General features: G+C 46.7%; 1 protein-coding gene across 2 annotated transcripts in view; it reads left to right on the top strand.

The window, feature by feature from the left end:
* The first annotated feature begins 223 nt into the window (after positions 1-223).
* The window catches only part of ABCC1 (ATP binding cassette subfamily C member 1 (ABCC1 blood group)), a 145,878-nt gene continuing 127,779 nt past the window's right edge, over positions 224-18,322 (top strand). Inside the window, exon 1 of one of the 2 annotated variants that reach the window (XM_069734092.1) lies at positions 224-364. In XM_069734092.1, the coding sequence (XP_069590193.1) occupies positions 323-364 (42 nt within the window). In that variant the 5' untranslated portion in view covers positions 224-322. The remainder of the gene's footprint in view (positions 365-18,322) is intronic. The other variant, XM_069734091.1, reaches the window with a different exon arrangement.

Below are 18,322 nucleotides of genomic sequence, written 5' to 3'. Positions count from 1 at the left end.
ACCATGTGCGGGAGGCGGCAGCTCTCAGGTGTGTACCGGCCGCTCGTCACTGACGGACACGCCCCCTCTGCGGCCGTGAGATATTATTCTCTGCCTTCGTCACCAGGCGCTCGGCGTGATGTGCAGCCAATGAGCGAACCGGAAAACGCCGAGATGTAACCAATCAGCTGAGTGCCCGAGCAGAAGCGGCGGGGATCAGCCAATCAGCAGTGTGTGTGCCGGCAGTGGCAGGCGACGCGCTGTTATGTAGGGAGAGCTCGTATTTGTGTCTCCCCAGCTGCCCGGAGCCGGCCGCCCCCAGAGGAACCTCCCGCCGCCCGGAATGGAAGCCTTCTGCAGCTATGACGGCAGCGAGCGCTTCTGGGTAAGAGTTTGCCGGTTTCCATCCTGCATGTTCCCTTCATCACTCCCGGCCCCTCACACGGTGACATCAGCCTTCACCGTGTGCGCTTCACCGTGTGCGCAGGGTGTAACGTGCTGTCAGTACTTAGGGGCTGGCGGGGTGGGCGGGACTGCAGGAGGGGCACCAGAACTCCATGCGTGTATGGTCCGTGTGTGATCATCCAGGGGTGCGGGGGTCTGTGGGTCCGTGTGTGATCATCCAGGGGTGCGGGGGTCTGTGGGTCCGTGTGTGATCATCCAGGGGTGCGGGGGTCCGTGTGTGATCATCTGGGGGTGCGGGGGTCCGTGTGTGATCATCCAGGAGTATGGGGGTCCGTGTGTGATCATCCAGGGGTGCGGGGGTCCGTGTGTGATCATCCAGGGGTGCGGGGGTCTGTGGGTCCGTGTGTGATCATCCAGGGGTGCGGGGGTCCGTGTGTGATCATCCAGGAGTATGGGGGTCCGTGTGTGATCATCCAGGGGTGCGGGGGTCTGTGGGTCCGTGTGTGATCATCCGGGGGTGCGGGGGTCCGTGTGTGATCATCCAGGGGTGCGGGGGTCCGTGTGTGATCATCCAGGGGTGCGGGGGTCCGTGTGTGATCATCCAGGGGTGCGGGGGTCCGTGTGTGATCATCCAGGGGTGCGGGGGTCCGTGTGTGATCATCCGGGGGTGCGGGGGTCCGTGTGTGATCATCCGGGGGTGCGGGGGTCCGTGTGTGATCATCCGGGGGTGCGGGGGTCTGTGGGTCCGTGTGTGATCATCCAGGGGTGCGGGGGTCCGTGTGTGATCATCCAGGGGTGCGGGGGTCCGTGTGTGATCATCCAGGGGTGCGGGGGTCCGTGTGTGATCATCCAGGGGTGCGGGGGTCCGTGTGTGATCATCCAGGGGTGCGGGGGTCCGTGTGTGATCATCCAGGGGGGCGGGGGTCCGTGTGTGATCATCCAGGGGTGCGGGGGTCTGTGGGTCCGTGTGTGATCATCCTGGGGTGCGGGGGTCCGTGTGTGATCATCCAGGGGTGCGGGGGTCCGTGTGTGATCATCCAGGGGTGCGGGGGTCCGTGTGTGATCATCCAGGGGTGCGGGGGTCCGTGTGTGATCATCCAGGGGGGCGGGGGTCCGTCTGTGATCATCCAGGGGTGCGGGGGTCCGTGTGTGATCATCCGGGGGCGCGGGGGGTCCGTGTGACCAGATTCCACTTCTGGAGCATTTGCCACCTTTTCTGTGTATATGATCTGTGTATAAATCAGCAGTTCAGGATAATTAAAGGGAATGTCCACCTTTGAATGTGAACCAAGAGTTGGTGACTATTGCTGATCCACTGTATAAGGCTGCCGTCACACTCGCAGTATGTGGTCAGTATTTTACATCAGTATTTGTAGCCAGAACCAGGAGTGGGTGATAAATACAGAAGTGGTGCCGTGTTTCTATTATACTTTTCCTCTAATTGTTCCACTCCTGGTTTTGGCTACAAATACTGATGTAAAATACTGACCAAATACTGCTAATGTGACGACAGCCTTACATGAACTTGGCCTTAGGGTATGTGTCCACTTTCAGGATGGCCGGCGGTATCGTCGGAGCCGCAAACCCGCTCTGCGGTAAGCCCCACCCCCTTTCTGGGACGCGACGATGCCGGATGTGTTCACAGCACACATCCGGCATCATCGCTCCCAACCATAGGGCCCTGTGCTATATCTTGCGGCGACGCAGCGTCGCCGCAAGATATACGGACATTCTTCGATCTGAAAAGACACGCAGCATGTCCGGAGTCGCAGGGCCACCGCGTGCGTGTTACCACGCATAGTGGAGACGGGATTTCATTAAATCCCCTCCACTATGCTGTAACATCTGGACGCTGCGTGTCTGACGCTGCGGCTCTATGCAGCGTCAGACACGCAGCGTTTCCTGCACGTGGACACATACCCTAAGGCGACGTGCACACATCAGTATTTTACATCAGTATTTGTAATCTAAAACCATTAGTGGAACAATCAGAGGAAAAGTATAATAGAAACACGTCACCACTTCTGTATTTCTCACCCACTGCTGGATTTATCTTACAAATACTGAGGTAAAATGCTGAACGTGTGAACGTGGCCTAATGTTTCCTTGTTAAGGAAACGCTGCGTTTTTCACGCTGAGTTGAACCGCAGCGTCAAACACGCAGCGTCCAGATGTTACAGCATAGTGGAGGGGGTTTCATGAAATCCCGTCTCCACTATGCATTAAAAGACGCATGCGGCAGACCCGCGGAAACGGACATGCGGCGCGTCTTTTAAGAACGCAGCATATCCTTACATTGCTGAAACAACGCAAGGACAGCGCAGGAGACCTGCCAGTGACCTCAGGTGCAGATTTAGTCAGGATTTTACCTGCATTAAATCCTGATGCAATCCTGAGCGTGACCATATACCCGAAGAGAAACACGGCACCACTTCTGTATTTATCACCCACTCCTGGATTTGGCTTACAGATACTGAGGTAAAATACTGACCAAATACTGAACGTGTGACCGTGGCCGTAAAGGTGCTTTCTATCATAGTGTCTGGAATAATCCCAGGTTGGATCCCTCCAGTGCAGGCTGCCCCGGTGGTCTCTGCCGGGGCCGGAAGCTATGGTTCTTTGGCCACCAGACATCTGGGCCTGTGACTGGCACAATACATATGGATGACCCCTCATACGTCTCTCCCGCTGCCGCTCTCCATTCATAGTTCCAGCACTGCCAGCTGCTCTATTTAACTCTTTGATAGCTACTGTTTTTTTTGCCTAGGGAGAATGAGGGACATAAATCCTCCATTCCGGCAATCAGTAGGACTCCCTGTAGCAGGACTCCCTGTAGCAGGACTATCACTGATCTAGCCATTATCACCTAGCCAAGGGATTGATGGTCACTTTTGTAGAAGTGCATGTTGAGTCCAATGTGCTTATCTACAAGGCTGGAAAGCCATTAGCTACCTATCCAACTAGATGGCTTCTCCGCAGGAAGTGTCATTGCCTCTGTTCCCAGAAGTGGTCAGGGTAGCCCTATGGATGTCTGCATGAGCCATTAAAAGTATTTTCTGAAAAAGCCATCATGTCCGGTGGAGAGTAGATCCCCTATGAGTAGCCCTGAGTTACTCAACATTTTATTGTAGATGATTTATCTGTGTAAAATGATGTTGCCAATGAGATATTCCAGAAAAACCAACATCATGTAAGCATGTCTCCCTATCTCCTAGTGATCGTTGCATAGTGCCAAGGCAAGCTGCTGGCACCTGCGTATTACCCTGCACCGTGCTAATAAGGGGATCTGAAAACCTCCTAGAGTATTCTATGGCATTCCGAAGTGCCAGGAGAGATTTGTGGGGTCTGACTGTGGATCTTCCTTATTTTACACGGGACAGCACTTAGACCGACAAGACATTCATGCCAATGTCCCCTATGTCTGAGCCATGACTGGGCTGTGGGCACACTTGCTCCAGTGGTGTCAGTGGGGACTGCCCTTGTGCACGCTGTTGGTTCTTCCCTGCCCTTGTGCACGCTGTTGGTTCTTCCCTGCCCTTGTGCACGCTGTTGGTTCTTCCCTGCCCTTGTGCACGCTGTTGGTTCTTCCCTGCCCTTGTGCACGCTGTTGGTTCTTCCCTGCCCTTGTGCACGCTGTTGGTTCTTCCCTGCCCTTGTGCACGCTGTTGGTTCTTCCCTGCCCTTGTGCACGCTGTTGGTTCTTCCCTGCCCTTGTGTACGCTGTTGGTTCTTCCCTGCCCTTGTGCACGCTGTTGGTTCTTCCCTGCCCTTGAGTAAAGTGTGACCCTCTGGAGTAGGGCATGGCTCCTTCCAGGGAATGGTTTTCCTGTTCGGAAAATGTTGAATCATGATTTGGCATCGTTGCAGTGGATCAGTCGCCGGGTCATGTACTAGCTGCACTCGCGTCTTTATATTTTGTGCTGTCTGTTGCTCAAATGCCTCTTGAAGGGACTGTCCACCTATTGGAAACATTATATATATATATATATATATATATATATATATATATATATATATATATATATATATATATATATATATATATATATATATATATATATATAATTTTAATTTTTTTTTTTTTTTCTTTTTTAAGCTATGCAACTCTGTGGCTCATAATTTGAAGTGGGGGGGGGGGGCAACCATCCTGCTCCAATAAAAATCTATGTGACAGATGAACGCAACCAATCAGAGTGCTCTACTAAGCATCAAAATGGGGGCCGCAAGACCTAGGTTCTAATGAACAGAGGGTAACGCAGCAGTGGGTGCTGCAGTACTTTGCCATCATGGTGTGGCACTGCATTATTGCTGGTGTGTCAGGAGAATAGGACAACCACCTGGATAAGCAAGAAAACCTCGTAATGGACGACCCAATGAAAACTGCAGGGCAACAAAAGCTGATGGTATTCATTGGTGTTCAGTAAAGGGGTTTAAACAGGACCTGCTACCAGGTCCAAATTGTGCAGTTTTTGCTCTTCTGTTATTCCTACTGCTCCCCTGAGTATGTAAGTTTGTGTCTCTTAAACCCGCCATACGGTTCTGGAGATAAGTGCCTATTTATTTAGTGCTAATTTCTACAGGAGGTGTGTCTCAGAGTAATTATGCAGTGCAACCTAAAGACAACACACCCCTGAGGATCCTATGAGACACGCCCCCTTGCTAAAGATCATCTGAATGAGCACTAAATAAAAAGGCCCATATCCCTGGAACCATATGGCGGATTTAAATAAAAAATAAAAAAAAGGAATACTTGGATCAGCAAGAATAAAATAAGATCAAAGACAGGCAACTTTTTCCCCTTAAAATGGAAAAAATACTAGTAAGTGGCTATGGCTTCACATGAGAAATGTCCTCACCTATTTTCCCATTTCAGTTTTCTGTGTACCAAAAAGTGCATTAGCTGGAAATGATTAATTTGTCCCACCGTTCTGCTCCTTGATGCACATGTGGCTCGGTCCCGTGCCTTGGTGCAGGTCATGATTTATTACTGATCCCGCTTATAAATCTTTGTTTTAGAAGGTAGGTGCGCCATAAAAGAAGTGGTGCAAAGGTCCGGAGTGTTATGTTAGAGCGCCTATCCTGATCGCCCTGCTCATCGCCTGTTCTAGGGCGCGAGATTTATTAGCTCGTATGTCTCATCTTGTTCTTGTGGTTGTCAAGTTCTGCTTCCATGCAAGTCCTGTTATTAGTTCCAAAATTGGGCTGGGAAGAGCTTTTATTGTACCACCTGCTGGGCCAAAAGTGTGGGGGTTTTTTTTTGTGTGTTTTTTGTCTTTTTTGTGTCCCACTGTTCATCTTGGATATTTCCCATTGGAATTGGCATTGAGAAGTTAAATAACTTGTTGTGCAGCTACATAATTGGGGATGGATGAATACCGGGAGCCAAATGATCAGGGGAGCTGGTTTCCTGCTGGCACCCTGGCTGTGGCTGTGCCCACAACTCCAAAAATGGGGCTCTGCAGTCCATCGTGAATGGTGCAGAAGTGCACGTGTTCAACCTGCACGCCATTCATTGTTAAAGGGGATATCTGGGTCTTTAAAAAAAAAAAAAGTAGTTGCTAACAGGGGCAACTACCTGCCTGTTGTATCTCACATCAGTCATTGACCGCTCCTGCCAGAGATTCAGCTGCTCCCTGTCAACAGAGCAGCAGTTTCTCTTCCTGTTGACAGGGCAGGACTACTGGTGTCACGCTGATTGACAGAAGGCTTCCACCAATTAGGCAGCGGAACCCGGCTGTCAATCAGCATGACACAGTAGTCCCGCCCTGTCAACAGGAAGAGAAACTGCTGCTCTGTTGACGGAGCAGCTGAATCTCTGGCAGGAGCGTTCCATGACCGATGTGTGGTACATCAGGCATGTAGTTGCCTCTGTTAGCAACTACATGCCCCGTGTGTGTGTTTTTTTTTTTTTTTTTTTTTGTTTTTTTTTTTGTGTGTGTAGTGTGATCCTGTCAGCAGGATTTTGCTAAGTAACCTACAGGCATTGTTTTGCCTGGCTGGTTATAGAAAATACAGGGGAACCCACGCCGGATTATTTATTTACAGCGCAGGTGGCGGGTGATAAATACCCCCATTAGCCACTGTCACTGTTATTGCACCAAAAAAAAGAGGGTAAGGAAACCCAACGAGTATGTTAGTCATAACCTATCTCTTTATTACATATTTGAATTAAATTTACACGATCACAATTTGTGGCTGTGCTCCTAAGGAAGTTGCCCCGAAACGTGCGTTGGTGCAGCAGGGATCACTACACTAATCTATCAATCAGTTTATCTTTTTACTTTATCTTTTTTTTAAAGTGCTTGTACTGACTAATTTTAGGAGCAGCCTATTCAGCACCCAGCTATTGTTAATTGAGGCACATTCTCATAGAAAAATTGAGTACTATGTGTAGCATTACTTTCTTTTGATCCCTGCACTATTGCTAGACAGCTGCTGTATTTTATTTTGTGATATCGTGTATATTTAATTCAAATATTTAATAAACAAATATTTTATGGCTAATATACTCGTTGGGTTTCCTTACCAACTTTTTTTTTGGTGCAATATTGTGAGTTTGCCCAGGTTTTGACTTAATATGGGTATGTAGTGAATTAATTGTCACTGTTATTAGCGGCAGCAGGCGCAGCCTGATGGGAGGAGTAGTCCCAGGCGCCGCCTGCAGTCGCTGTTATCAGTTGAATATAAGGCTGCCATCATACTAGCAGTATTTGGTCAGTATTTTACATCAGTATTTGTAAGCCAAAGCCAGGAGTGGAACAAACAGAGGAAAAGTATAATAGAAACAAGTCACCACTTCTGCATTTATCACCCACTCCTGGTTTTGGCTTACAAATACTGATGTAAAATACTGACCAAATACTGTTAGTGTGACGGCAGCCTAACTCTCATCATTCTTCCCTACTCACACTAATTGCCAGCAGAGCAGGGGAGAATGATGAGTCGTCTTCAGCACCAGGCCCCGGGGAACAGCGCTTACTGTACCGCTGCTTCTCAGGCGCCGGGACGTGTCCCACGGATGACATCCCAGTGTGTCATACGTGCACTGGACGTTTTGCGGCCCATACTGCTGGTAAAAAAATGGACATGTCTAAGTGTGGGTCATATGGACACACGGTTCTTGGAAACACAAGCATGTATGCACAGCCACATAGATTTCAATGTGTCTACGTGTGTCAGTGTCTCCGGTACGTGTGAAAACTGTCACCACAGGTACCGGAGACACGGATGTATGAAGGAGCCCTAACATTGATTACACAAGAACCACAAGACAGATTTCTTCACCCCGGGTATCATTTTAATCAGCAGCAATCTGACAATACCTGAAGTTTACTTAGCAATTTTTTTTCTTTTGTTCCTTTTTCTGTCCAAACAAATGGCATCTGGCGTGGCTCCTGTTGTGGACTTTGAGCAAGTGAAGATGAAAGCTGCTGTAGAAAGTGCTGGTAAGGGTGGGCGCTGAGCCGTCAGGATGCGATGCCTCGCTACGTGCACCGTCATGTCTGGGAATCTCTTAAGGAAGGATGCTCCTTCTCTTTAGGCTGTGATCAGACAGCCATGCGTTCTCACATATTATATATCCAATACGTGAACATTTTGACTCTTCTATGAGGCTATATGTGTACGTTTCTGGTTAACGAGTAATGGTGTTTATCAGGTGGCTTGCAAAAGTATTCACTCACCTCCTTCGTTTTTACCTATTTGTTACATTACAACCTGTGTATAAATATTTCTGTAATCCGATTTGTGTGATGCATCAGCACTAAATAGTCTATGAAGTGAGAAAAATATAGGCATAACTTAAATTTATGCGATCAAATAACTAAAAATTGGCATGTATATATGTATTCACCTTCTTTTTTTTTTCTTCTATAAAGCCCCTAAAAATTTCTGGTGTAAGCAATTCCCTTCATAAGTCCCATGCTTTGTACACAAGTGGACTCCCTGTCACTATCTTAAGTGTCACATGTCTCAGTATATCCACTTTACCTTCTCTGAAAGACCACAGAGGCTGCAACACCATTAACAAGAGGCGCCACTAACCAAACACCACCATGAAGACCAAAGAGATCTCCAAATAAGTCAGGGACAAAGTTGTTGAGTAGTACAAGTCAGGGTTGGGTTATTAAAAAAAATAAATGAAATCCCAATCTCTAATCCCCAGGAGCACCATCAAGTCCATTATCATCAAATGGAAAGAGCTTGGTACCACAGCAAACCTGCCAAGAGAGGGCTGCCCACCAAAACTGTTAGCCCGGGCAAGGAGGGCATTAATCAGAGAGGTAGTACAGAGACTAAAGGTAACCCTGAAGGGGCTGCAGAGTTCCCAAACAGAGACTGGAGTATCTGTCCATATGACCACAATAAGTCGTACACTCCATAGTGGTGGCCGTTATGGAAGAGTGGGCAGAAAAAGGCTTTCCTTAAAATGTGTCTAAGGCTCGTTTTTAGTTTGCCAAAAGACATGTGGGAGACTCCCCAAATGTATTGAGGAAAGTCCTGTGGTCAGATGAGACCAAAATTTAACTTTTTGGCCACGAAGGTAAACGCTATGTCTGGTGCCAAGCCAACACAGCTCATCACTCCAAGAACACCATCCCCACAGTGAAACGTGGTGGCAGCATCATGCTGTGAGGATGTTTTTCGGCACCAGGGGACAGGTAAGGCTAGTTTCACACTAGTGTTTGGAGGAGCTGCAGAGGGCTGCGGACTTCCTCCGTGAAGCCCCGCCCTCTAGCTCCGCCTACTTCTGCATGCGGCCGGCATACCTATCTTTAACATTAGGTACGCAGGTCGTGTCGCTGTATGCGGATGCTTCCGCATGCGTCGTTTTGTTGACGATGCTGAGGAAACAAAAAATTGCTACAAGCTGCGTTCTACGCTGGTCGCCGCATTGTCAAAACGACGCATGCGGAAGCATCCGCATATAGCGGCACGATCTGCGTACCTAATGTTAAAGATAGGTACGCCGGCTGCATGCAGAAGTAGGCGGAGCTAGCGGCGGAGGTGCGGCCGAGGGCGGGGCTTCACGGAGGAAGTCCGCAGCCCTCCGCAACACTAATGTGAAACCTGCCTAAAATGGTCCGAGTCGAGGGGAAGATGGATAGTGGAAATATAGGGATGTTGTTGAGCAAAATCTGTTTGTCAATGATTTGGGACAAGGACTCGGGTTCACCTTCCAACAAGGCAATGATCCAAATTATCCTGCTAAAGCAGCACTTGGGTGGTATATGGTGAAAAGAGTAAATGTTTTGGAGTGGCCTAGTCAAAGCCCAGATCTTAATCCAATTGAGAGTCTGTGGTCAGACTTGAAGATTGCTGTTCACCAGAGGAAACCATCTAACTTGAAAGAGCTGGAGCAGTTTTGCCTTGAATGTGCAAAACGTCCAGTGGCAAGATGTGGAAAGCTCAAGCACTTTTCCAAGGCATCTTGCAGCTGTAATTGCTGCTGAAGGAGTCTCTAGAAAATAGTGACTGTTTGCTTCACAATAAAAAGAAAACCAAATGTTCGCACTTGTAGGCATGTTCTCTACATGAACTGATGCAGATCTTAAAAAAATGGTGAAATTGCATAATGTGGGATTGTCAAAACATGGAAAATGCCAAGGGGATTAATACTCTCAGAAACCAGTGTATATGTTGGATGGAGAAGATCCTGGAGATGGCTGCTCCTATGTTCTAAAGAGCTTGTAATTAATGCTTTTATTATAGGTGATGCTTCTGGAGAGGTAAATCGCGTACACTGATCTTCTATTGATGGGGTGTATAACTTTCTACGGAGGTGCAGGGGGTTTCATTGAGGTCCAACCGCAGCTCTGGAACTGCCAGATAAAACCCAGCGCAGGGCTTGCAGAATGTTATCTGCTATCATCACTAATCACCCTCCTCTAACTCTGTCCACCCATCTATCCTGACTGTCGGCTCCTCAGCGTCCCTGCTGCTGCTCAGATCTCGCACTGCTCTGTACAAGCTGCAGCTGTCAGTCAGTGTGGGTGGACCGCGAGTGGCTACATTTGGACTCGCTCTTTAGCTGCACTCCTAAAATTCTCATTTTCGAAATCTGTATTTTATATAATTCTTCTGACTTGGATTTTCAAAATAAGTACACCAGCCTCATCCTGTCTTATCACTTTAATAATGTTTGTATTGTGAAGTCTGGTGACAGATTGGCGTTCAGCATTAGAATTTGACTGAGTTTGTGTTTGGCATGGAAATATGTAAAATATCATTATTTATCCGGAGGCCCCCCGCTGATGCGGAGCGATTGTGCCGCATAACTCGCGTACATGCCTTCTGTGAACGCCGTGTTTGTGCTGCTGGTTGCTAGGTGGAGGCCGGGCTGGAATTCTTGAGACAATCTCCATTATATTGTAGTTTGCCTTTTAACTCCCTCTTCTATAAACATTTGGAAGCTTACTATGATGGAGGTTTAGTGTCTGCATTGCTCTAGGGAGCGAGACTGGGAGTGACGCCCGTAATCCCTAAGGAGCAGGTTCTTACTGGACCCAGTACGTCCTGTGGATGGGATCGGAGAATGCTCGAGGAAGAAAGCCGTCATTGTCTGCAGATACAGCTGTGGCAGAAAACCTTGAATAGCTAGAAATCTGTAAGGACCAAAATAGGGTTGTTGTTGTTTTTTTTTTAATGATTTCTTAAATTGAATAAACATGTGTTCACTTTAAATTCCATTTGCAACTTTTTTTTTTTTTTTTGCCTTTTCTTTAGCGAGCTCTAGATACCAAGGTAAATCTGGCTGCTGGCAGCCCACCCTTGCTTATTTTTAAAGGGATCCTGTCCCATTGTGCATGTAGACAACTCCGTAAAGAGAAGCTGAACACAATGATACATAGGATTGTGGGAAAAGATTCAGCAGAACTCGCATTTTCTTCATTGACATCCCTGGTGTTTGTATGTCTGAGTCCAGTGGGCGGTCCTGCCTATGATTGACAGGCTTTCCTGTATGACTGTGCAATCACTGAATAGCACCGCCCACTGGATTCTTGTGCATACGAACACCAGGGATTTCAATAACTCAAAAGCAATTTTTACTGAAACTACAAAAGGTATTGCATCTGGTATCGAACCCTTGAGCCTGGGCTTTGTGCTCAGCTTCTCGGTCCTCCGAGCCGCAGCTGGTAAATTTTTTTTTTTTTTTTTTTTTTTAACCGTTTCAGTGGCAAGAGAAATCAGAAATTTGCAAAAAAAAAATTATTTGTGTCACCATGTTCCGGCACCGTGACAATTTTTATTTTTTGCCCAATGGAACTGTGATGGCTTATTTTTTGTGGGGTTAGACAATTTATTTTTAGTGCCATTTAGAGGTAGATGTGACTTCCCATGCTTTTCACTGCGGTGGACATCAGTAAAATAGCCGCGGCGGTTCATGTGCAGATTGAGATCCCGGTTGGGCAACCTCGATTGAGATATTTTGTGTGGGCGTTTGTCTGAGCTTTCTTTCTTTGCACATTTTTCATGGAACCACTTTCCCCCTGCTGGTATTTCCTGCTGGTGATAGTTTCATTTGGATGTCCAGCCATACTTATGTAGTTTATGCCAGTCAGTGAAAGACCAGCTAGGGTTCATCTCTGCTGTTTCTGTACTTTACCCTGCACCTATCTTATGTTTTCTTTTTAGGAAGTCTGCAGCATATTCTCTAACAGTACGTACTTCATCATTTATTTTGTGGTTTGTTTTACTCACTCTGGGATCTTTCTATTCCTGCACACTTCCCCTTCTATAGGTATTTTGCTCTCTGGTTCTTGAGGAAGATTGTGAAGTGCTTGACGGCCTTTCAGGCAGCATAGGTCTGAGTTGCCATCATCTAGTCTATGGGTAGGGCTATGTCAGTCCATACAGGACCACTAAGGACTGCGGGGTCAGGATCTCTAGTCTGTACAGGAACAGGCAGGGTCAGTTGCAGTTTAATGTTACCTATATTTCCGAGTGAGTTGCTACTGTCATAACAACCTGCTACACCACATAATGGCAGCATATTGGTCAGGTAAGCCTCCAATATCTGATCTGCATTGATCCATCCACTGTGATCTCTCTGATCAATGAAACAAAGTGGTGGCAGTAGTCGAAAGCTCTGTCATCTCCCCCCCCACACACGTTTCCTATTTATTCCAGTCTCCTAGGAGCTGCCATTAGTAGGATTTGTATCCTTTTGATGGAGTAAAGGAAGTCGGCACACACTTAAAGGGGTTGTCCTGGATTATTGAGGGCCTATCCATAGAATAGGTCATCAGGGTCCCTAATCACATCCTAATCAGCTGTTACTAGCTCTGGCGGCGGCTGGATGTATGTAACGTGTCCGTACACCATGCAGTGGCCGTTCCTGAGTCCGGCAGCATTGCTCCCTTTCACTTCAATAGGGCTGCAGCACCTGCAAATGGCCACTAGTCGGTGCGTGGAGACGTGCGGTCCTGGTGCCATTCACTGCTATACACTGGTCGCGGCTGATCACTGCTGATATATTGATGACTGATGCTATTATAGGAAGGCACCTAGAATGAAGGGAATGATACTTTATTCTTTTATACTCCCCTCCCAACCATAGATTTCAGGGGTACCATAGATGCCTAAGTCTTTATACCTAAGGACCATGCTGTGTTACAAAACTTTTCTTCCCCCACAGACAATTTGCTCTATATGGCGGCACATGTAGTATGGAGCCATAGAAGCAAGAACTTATTTTTTTTTCTTAGGGCTGGAAGTACAAGCCGATTTATGTTCTTCTCTCCTTCCTCTGTATACGCAGATGCACAAAGGCTACGGCGCCCGTCCTTGTCCCGTGCTGGGTGTGTATCTCGGTAACTGGAGGAAGTTGCAAACCACATGTCAGAGACCGGATGACCTTCTGCCGGTGCAGTCTGGTGGCAGCTGTAAGGCGGAGGGCAGCGCGTTCATGTGTGCACTTTATATATAGTGATCCTGAGCGGCACCAACCAGGTCCTAGTGTGACCCCGGAGAGCGTGATCTGCGCTCTGTCAATGATTACAGGCAATCGTGCTCCCGCCGCTACTGTTTGGCCTTGGAAGAAGTGTGAAATGGCAATATTATTCAGTGCTGGCAGAACGTATGGTCCTTCATCAGCCGGTAGTGCTGGAGCTGCGTTAATAAGTCAGAACCGGACATAACGTGCTGGGATAAGGTGTTATCTCAGCATGCTCAGGTGCTAACCAAGTGTCTTCGGCATGCTCCAAAAATATGTTTGAGTCCTTGCGGCTGCACCGGCTGGTCGACATGTGCAGACGTTATGGAGGGAGAAGAGACCCCAAACATCCAGGCATTACATTAATGATAATGCTTAAATGATAAACTTACCTGGAGCAGCCAGTGCCAGGCAGCAGCTGCCAAGGCAAACAGGATCATGGGGTGCATTAAAAGAGGTCTGGATACACATGATGAGAGCATTATACTGCCTCTGTACAAATCCCTAGTTAGACCGCACATGGAGTACTGTGTCCAGTTTTGGGCACCGGTGCTCAGGAAGGATATAATGGAACTAGAGAGAGTACAAAGGAGGGCAACAAAATTAATAAAGGGGATGGGAGAACTACAATACCCAGATAGATTAGCGAAATTAGGATTATTTAGTCTAGAAAAAAGACGACTGAGGGGCGATCTAATAACCATGTATAAGTATATAAGGGGACAATACAAATATCTCGCTGAGGATCTGTTTATACCAAGGAAGGTGACGGGCACAAGGGGGCATTCTTTGCGTCTGGAGGAGAGAAGGTTTTTCCACCAACATAGAAGAGGATTCTTTACTGTTAGGGCAGTGAGAATCTGGAATTGCTTGCCTGAGGAGGTGGTGATGGCGAACTCAGTCGAGGGGTTCAAGAGAGGCCTGGATGTCTTCCTGGAGCAGAACAATATTGTATCATACAATTATTAGGTTCTGTAGAAGGACGTAGATCTGGGTATTTATTATGATGGAATATAGGCTGAACTGGATGGACAAATGTCTTTTTTCGGCCTTACTAACTATGTTACATGGACGGTCAATTGTCTAAATAACTTCCATGTAATGCGACATTAACTCCGCTGCAATGAGGGCCGATGGTGCAATGAACAGTGGAGGAGCGAGCAGCCATCTAAGACTGGGTTCACACTAGCATATAAAAGTCTAATTTACATCCAGAAAACGGAATTTTTTTTTCTCAGTTGTCTTCTGTATGCAGTCTGGTTTTCTACACCAGCAGAAATTATAAATTTGCAACTAATTACAGTTACCGATGTTTGGAAATTACAATGGATCGGTAAAATTGGAATGCTACACTGGTTCTCCTTGTGGAGTACAGATTTATTTCTTATTTTTTTTGCCCACTAATAGTGCAGTCACACGGGTGACGATGCTCAGACTGTCCGATGGCTCTCGTCAGTCTGTATTTCTATGCAGCTGTCACGCTCTGGTGAGGAGAGCCGCCGGCCAGTCCGAGTACTACGATGCCATCATCGTCCGTCCGCCAGGTCTGCATTAGTACAGGGTTGTATATGTTGCAATACTCGATCACTTTTGCTTAGAACTTTTGGCTTGTTCTGTTCTTCAGTTGTTCTCCAAGAAACTTCTGAATAAATTGAGAACTGACTGCTTCCCATTGGAGACCTGTCCCGATGCAGGGTGACCCTGTCCGATTAGCGCTGACAGACTGCAGGGACGTGCCCCCTTTAAATGGTAACGCCCAGTTGTCACTTTACTATTTCCTAGGAGGAACCACATAGGAGCAGCACAAAGCAGAGTTATGAGACAAGATTCTCCGGAGATCTCTTGTGGAGTAGTGACAGATGCTTTGGGACCCTCGGCCCCTGATCTGCGGTCACTAATGGTAGATTGAGCAGGACTTATAGGACTGTGATGGTCTATACGTCTGATGTAACCTGGTATGTCTCTTATAGTAGAGGTGCGGCAGATTTTCGATTCTTGAAGACTTGTAAAATGTTTGCTGCCACCTTACTTGTGCCCTAAGCCTGCGTGCATGTTAGTATATCAGGTCTCCGTGGATCGTCGTGTGCCGCTCTCTGCAGTTTACAGGGCAGGTTTCTGCTTATTACACCTCTTGATGTTGAGCGTCAGCCTTGATGTGGAGCTTGGTCCTCGCAGTTACACCCAGGAGCCTCCGCATCCCTCCTAGTTTTATGATGATGATGAAACCTTTGCTGTCTGCTACTCCATAGCTGCCTATTACATGAGCACTCGCTCCACAGGGAATCTCCTTTTCATAAATGCTGTTTTTTCGGTTGTAGACTATATAGCATGTGATCTGTTCCGGCTGTGATGAATTCTGTACATATACTCTACAGGTGAGCTCTAGGTATGGATTTTTCCATAGGCTTTCTTTTGGGTCCAACAGATAACACTATAAAGACCAAAGTATCGGGACGCCCCTCCTAATAGTTGAATTCGGGTCCTTTCACTCGGTCCATTGCCCCAACTTTGGAGCATCGGAAAGATGTTCTGAGGAACCGCGCTTCTCTTTGGCGTCTGGGTTTGGCAAATGCCGGGAGAACGTCGTCTTCATGACTGTACTGTGCCTTTTGTACAGTTTGGTTGACAAGATAATGCTGTGGGCTTGGTTTTCGTGGTCTTGCCTAGTCCTTTGTCCTACCAAAGGGAAATTTCACAGAGCTTACTATGGAACGACAGCGGCTCCGTTCTTAGGGGGCTTGTTACTACAGCTGCATACAGAATGATTGGAGCAGCGGTCTGGCGTATGCACTGCCAATCCATAGTAAAGGAGGTAATGATGTCCCGTTCTGGTGATTGTTGCAGGTCCCAGCGGTCGGATCTCCACCGCACCAATCTATAGGTTATCAACTATGCTTTCTGTAAGTGTTGTCTTCACTGGAGAACCTCTTTCATACTTTAGCATAGCTGGACTTTTATTTTCTAGATATTTGTAGCTTCTACCTTTCTGGGATAGATTTGGAGAAGGCCTTATTCTGTTCTTCATGAGCATACTGCACAAATTGAGGTCCATGAAAACCTAGTTTGGGGTTGCAGGGGAAGAACATGACTCCGCACAACTCAGTCCAAGACCTTTGGGATGAACTACAGTCGAGATTGAGCCCGGCCTCTCCCCAACTTCAGGGTCTGACCTCACAAATGATATTCTGGATGAAGGGGCAAAAAGTCCCACAGACATTTTTCTGGAATGAATGTCTTGGATGAAGTATGGGACGTCTCTGAGATGACTTATTGTGTAGGGTGTGAGGCACTGCACTGTGGCCAGTAGCTGCTTACATGGTGCTGAACGCCCGGGCTCCTTCTCGCGCTGAGATTTCAGGAGTGCTCGGCACCGTGTGGTACGTTCTCTGTTCTGACGTTAGATGGCCACTCGATAGAATATCCTACCTGTCTGCCAAATCTGTGACCCTCTAGCGCAGCTCCAAGTTTCACCTACCAAGGCCAAATGGCTTTTCACTATTTACGTCCCTCCGTTTTCCCTTATTCAACATGTCCTTTGAGTCCACAGTCACACGTTCAGTATTTGAGTATTTTACCTCAGGATTTGTAAGCCAAAACCAGGAGTAGGTAATAAATACAGAAGTGGTGAGGTGTTTCTATTAGGCTATGTTCACACTAGGTGCTTTTTTTTTTAATGCAACTTTTAAGCTGCGTCTTGCAGAACCGCAGTCTGTGAGATTTCAGAAATCTCATGCACACAGCTTTTTTTTTTTTTTTATCAGTGTTTTGTACTTTGCTTGTTTTTTTTGCACAATAGAGCATGTCAGTTCTTTCAGCGTTTTCTCACCGTTTTTCACCCATTTGAGCGTAATTGGTAGTGGGGAAAAAAACGCTGAAATCGCAGATATCCGCTTTTAATGCTTTTTTTTTTTTTTTTTAAGTGAAACAAAACAAGTGTAGCAGTATGTGAAAGCCATATATGTTTATGATGATTTTCCCACCCCCAGGTTTAAGCAATGTCTTGGTCTCCTCACATTAGCATGGCAGTTGTGATTTAGTACAGTTAAATTCAATTAGTGATGCATACAAAGTAAACATTGGCCAACGAAGGTGTGCAATGCCTGTGACCGACCAAGGTGTGAAAGTAAACTATCCTACAAACTCAATGCTCTGCCAGTGTCTTAAGTAAATTATTCCATACCAATTTACCTCCCCCAGCTGTTACATTTGTATGTATATATTTTTTCATAGACTATTGTCTTGAAAAACTACTTGGTGAACTTTGTCCAAGCAAAGTTGAACTTTAGTTAGGATAATGAAAAACGCACCAAAACCTTCTTTTCTTTTATGCTACTTCTTTTTTGCCAAGAGTGCCGGAAAAAACCTGCTGAAAACACCTAGCTTGAACATGGCCTTATACTTTTGCTCTGATTTGTTCCACTCGTGGTTTTGGCTTACAAATACTGACGTAAAAACCAAGTACCGTACTCGGTGTAAACATGGCCTAAATGTTTCCCATTCTAAAAATTTGGCAGGTAATTGACCAGGCTAATGGTGGCTGCTTGGCAACAAAGGACATGGCATGTGAGTGACGAGGGGTCGCCATGTTATGCTGTGATCCAGCCACCAAGCATTGCTTAACGTCTTATCTTTTACATAATTTCTGGGTTCACCATTGGCTTTGCCATCAAAAAGAGCTACACAAGCTGCATGTGATTCCTACTTTAAATGTGGTACAACCTCAAGAAATGCCATAAATGTCCACTTGTGGGACCTGCATCTACCTCCAGAATGGAAGCCCCACCCCACCCCACCCCCAAAAAAAACCTCTGGTCCAAACTAAACTTGGTCTTTAAGGTCTGCAGACCTTAAAGACTGTACCTGGTATTTATGTGGTCCTACGGCAAAGTTTAACATCTTCTCCCAGGGAGATTGGCATGGGGCTACTTACCGGAAAACAATTTTAGGTGCCACCGCAGAGCTTGTTTAATTTTACATTGTGGTTATATAGTTGTGCTCAAAAGT

Source organism: Ranitomeya imitator, chromosome 7 (assembly GCF_032444005.1).
Source record: "Ranitomeya imitator isolate aRanImi1 chromosome 7, aRanImi1.pri, whole genome shotgun sequence".
Classification (NCBI taxonomy): Eukaryota; Metazoa; Chordata; class Amphibia; order Anura; family Dendrobatidae; genus Ranitomeya; species Ranitomeya imitator.
This window is presented reverse-complemented; position numbering and strand designations above follow the sequence as displayed.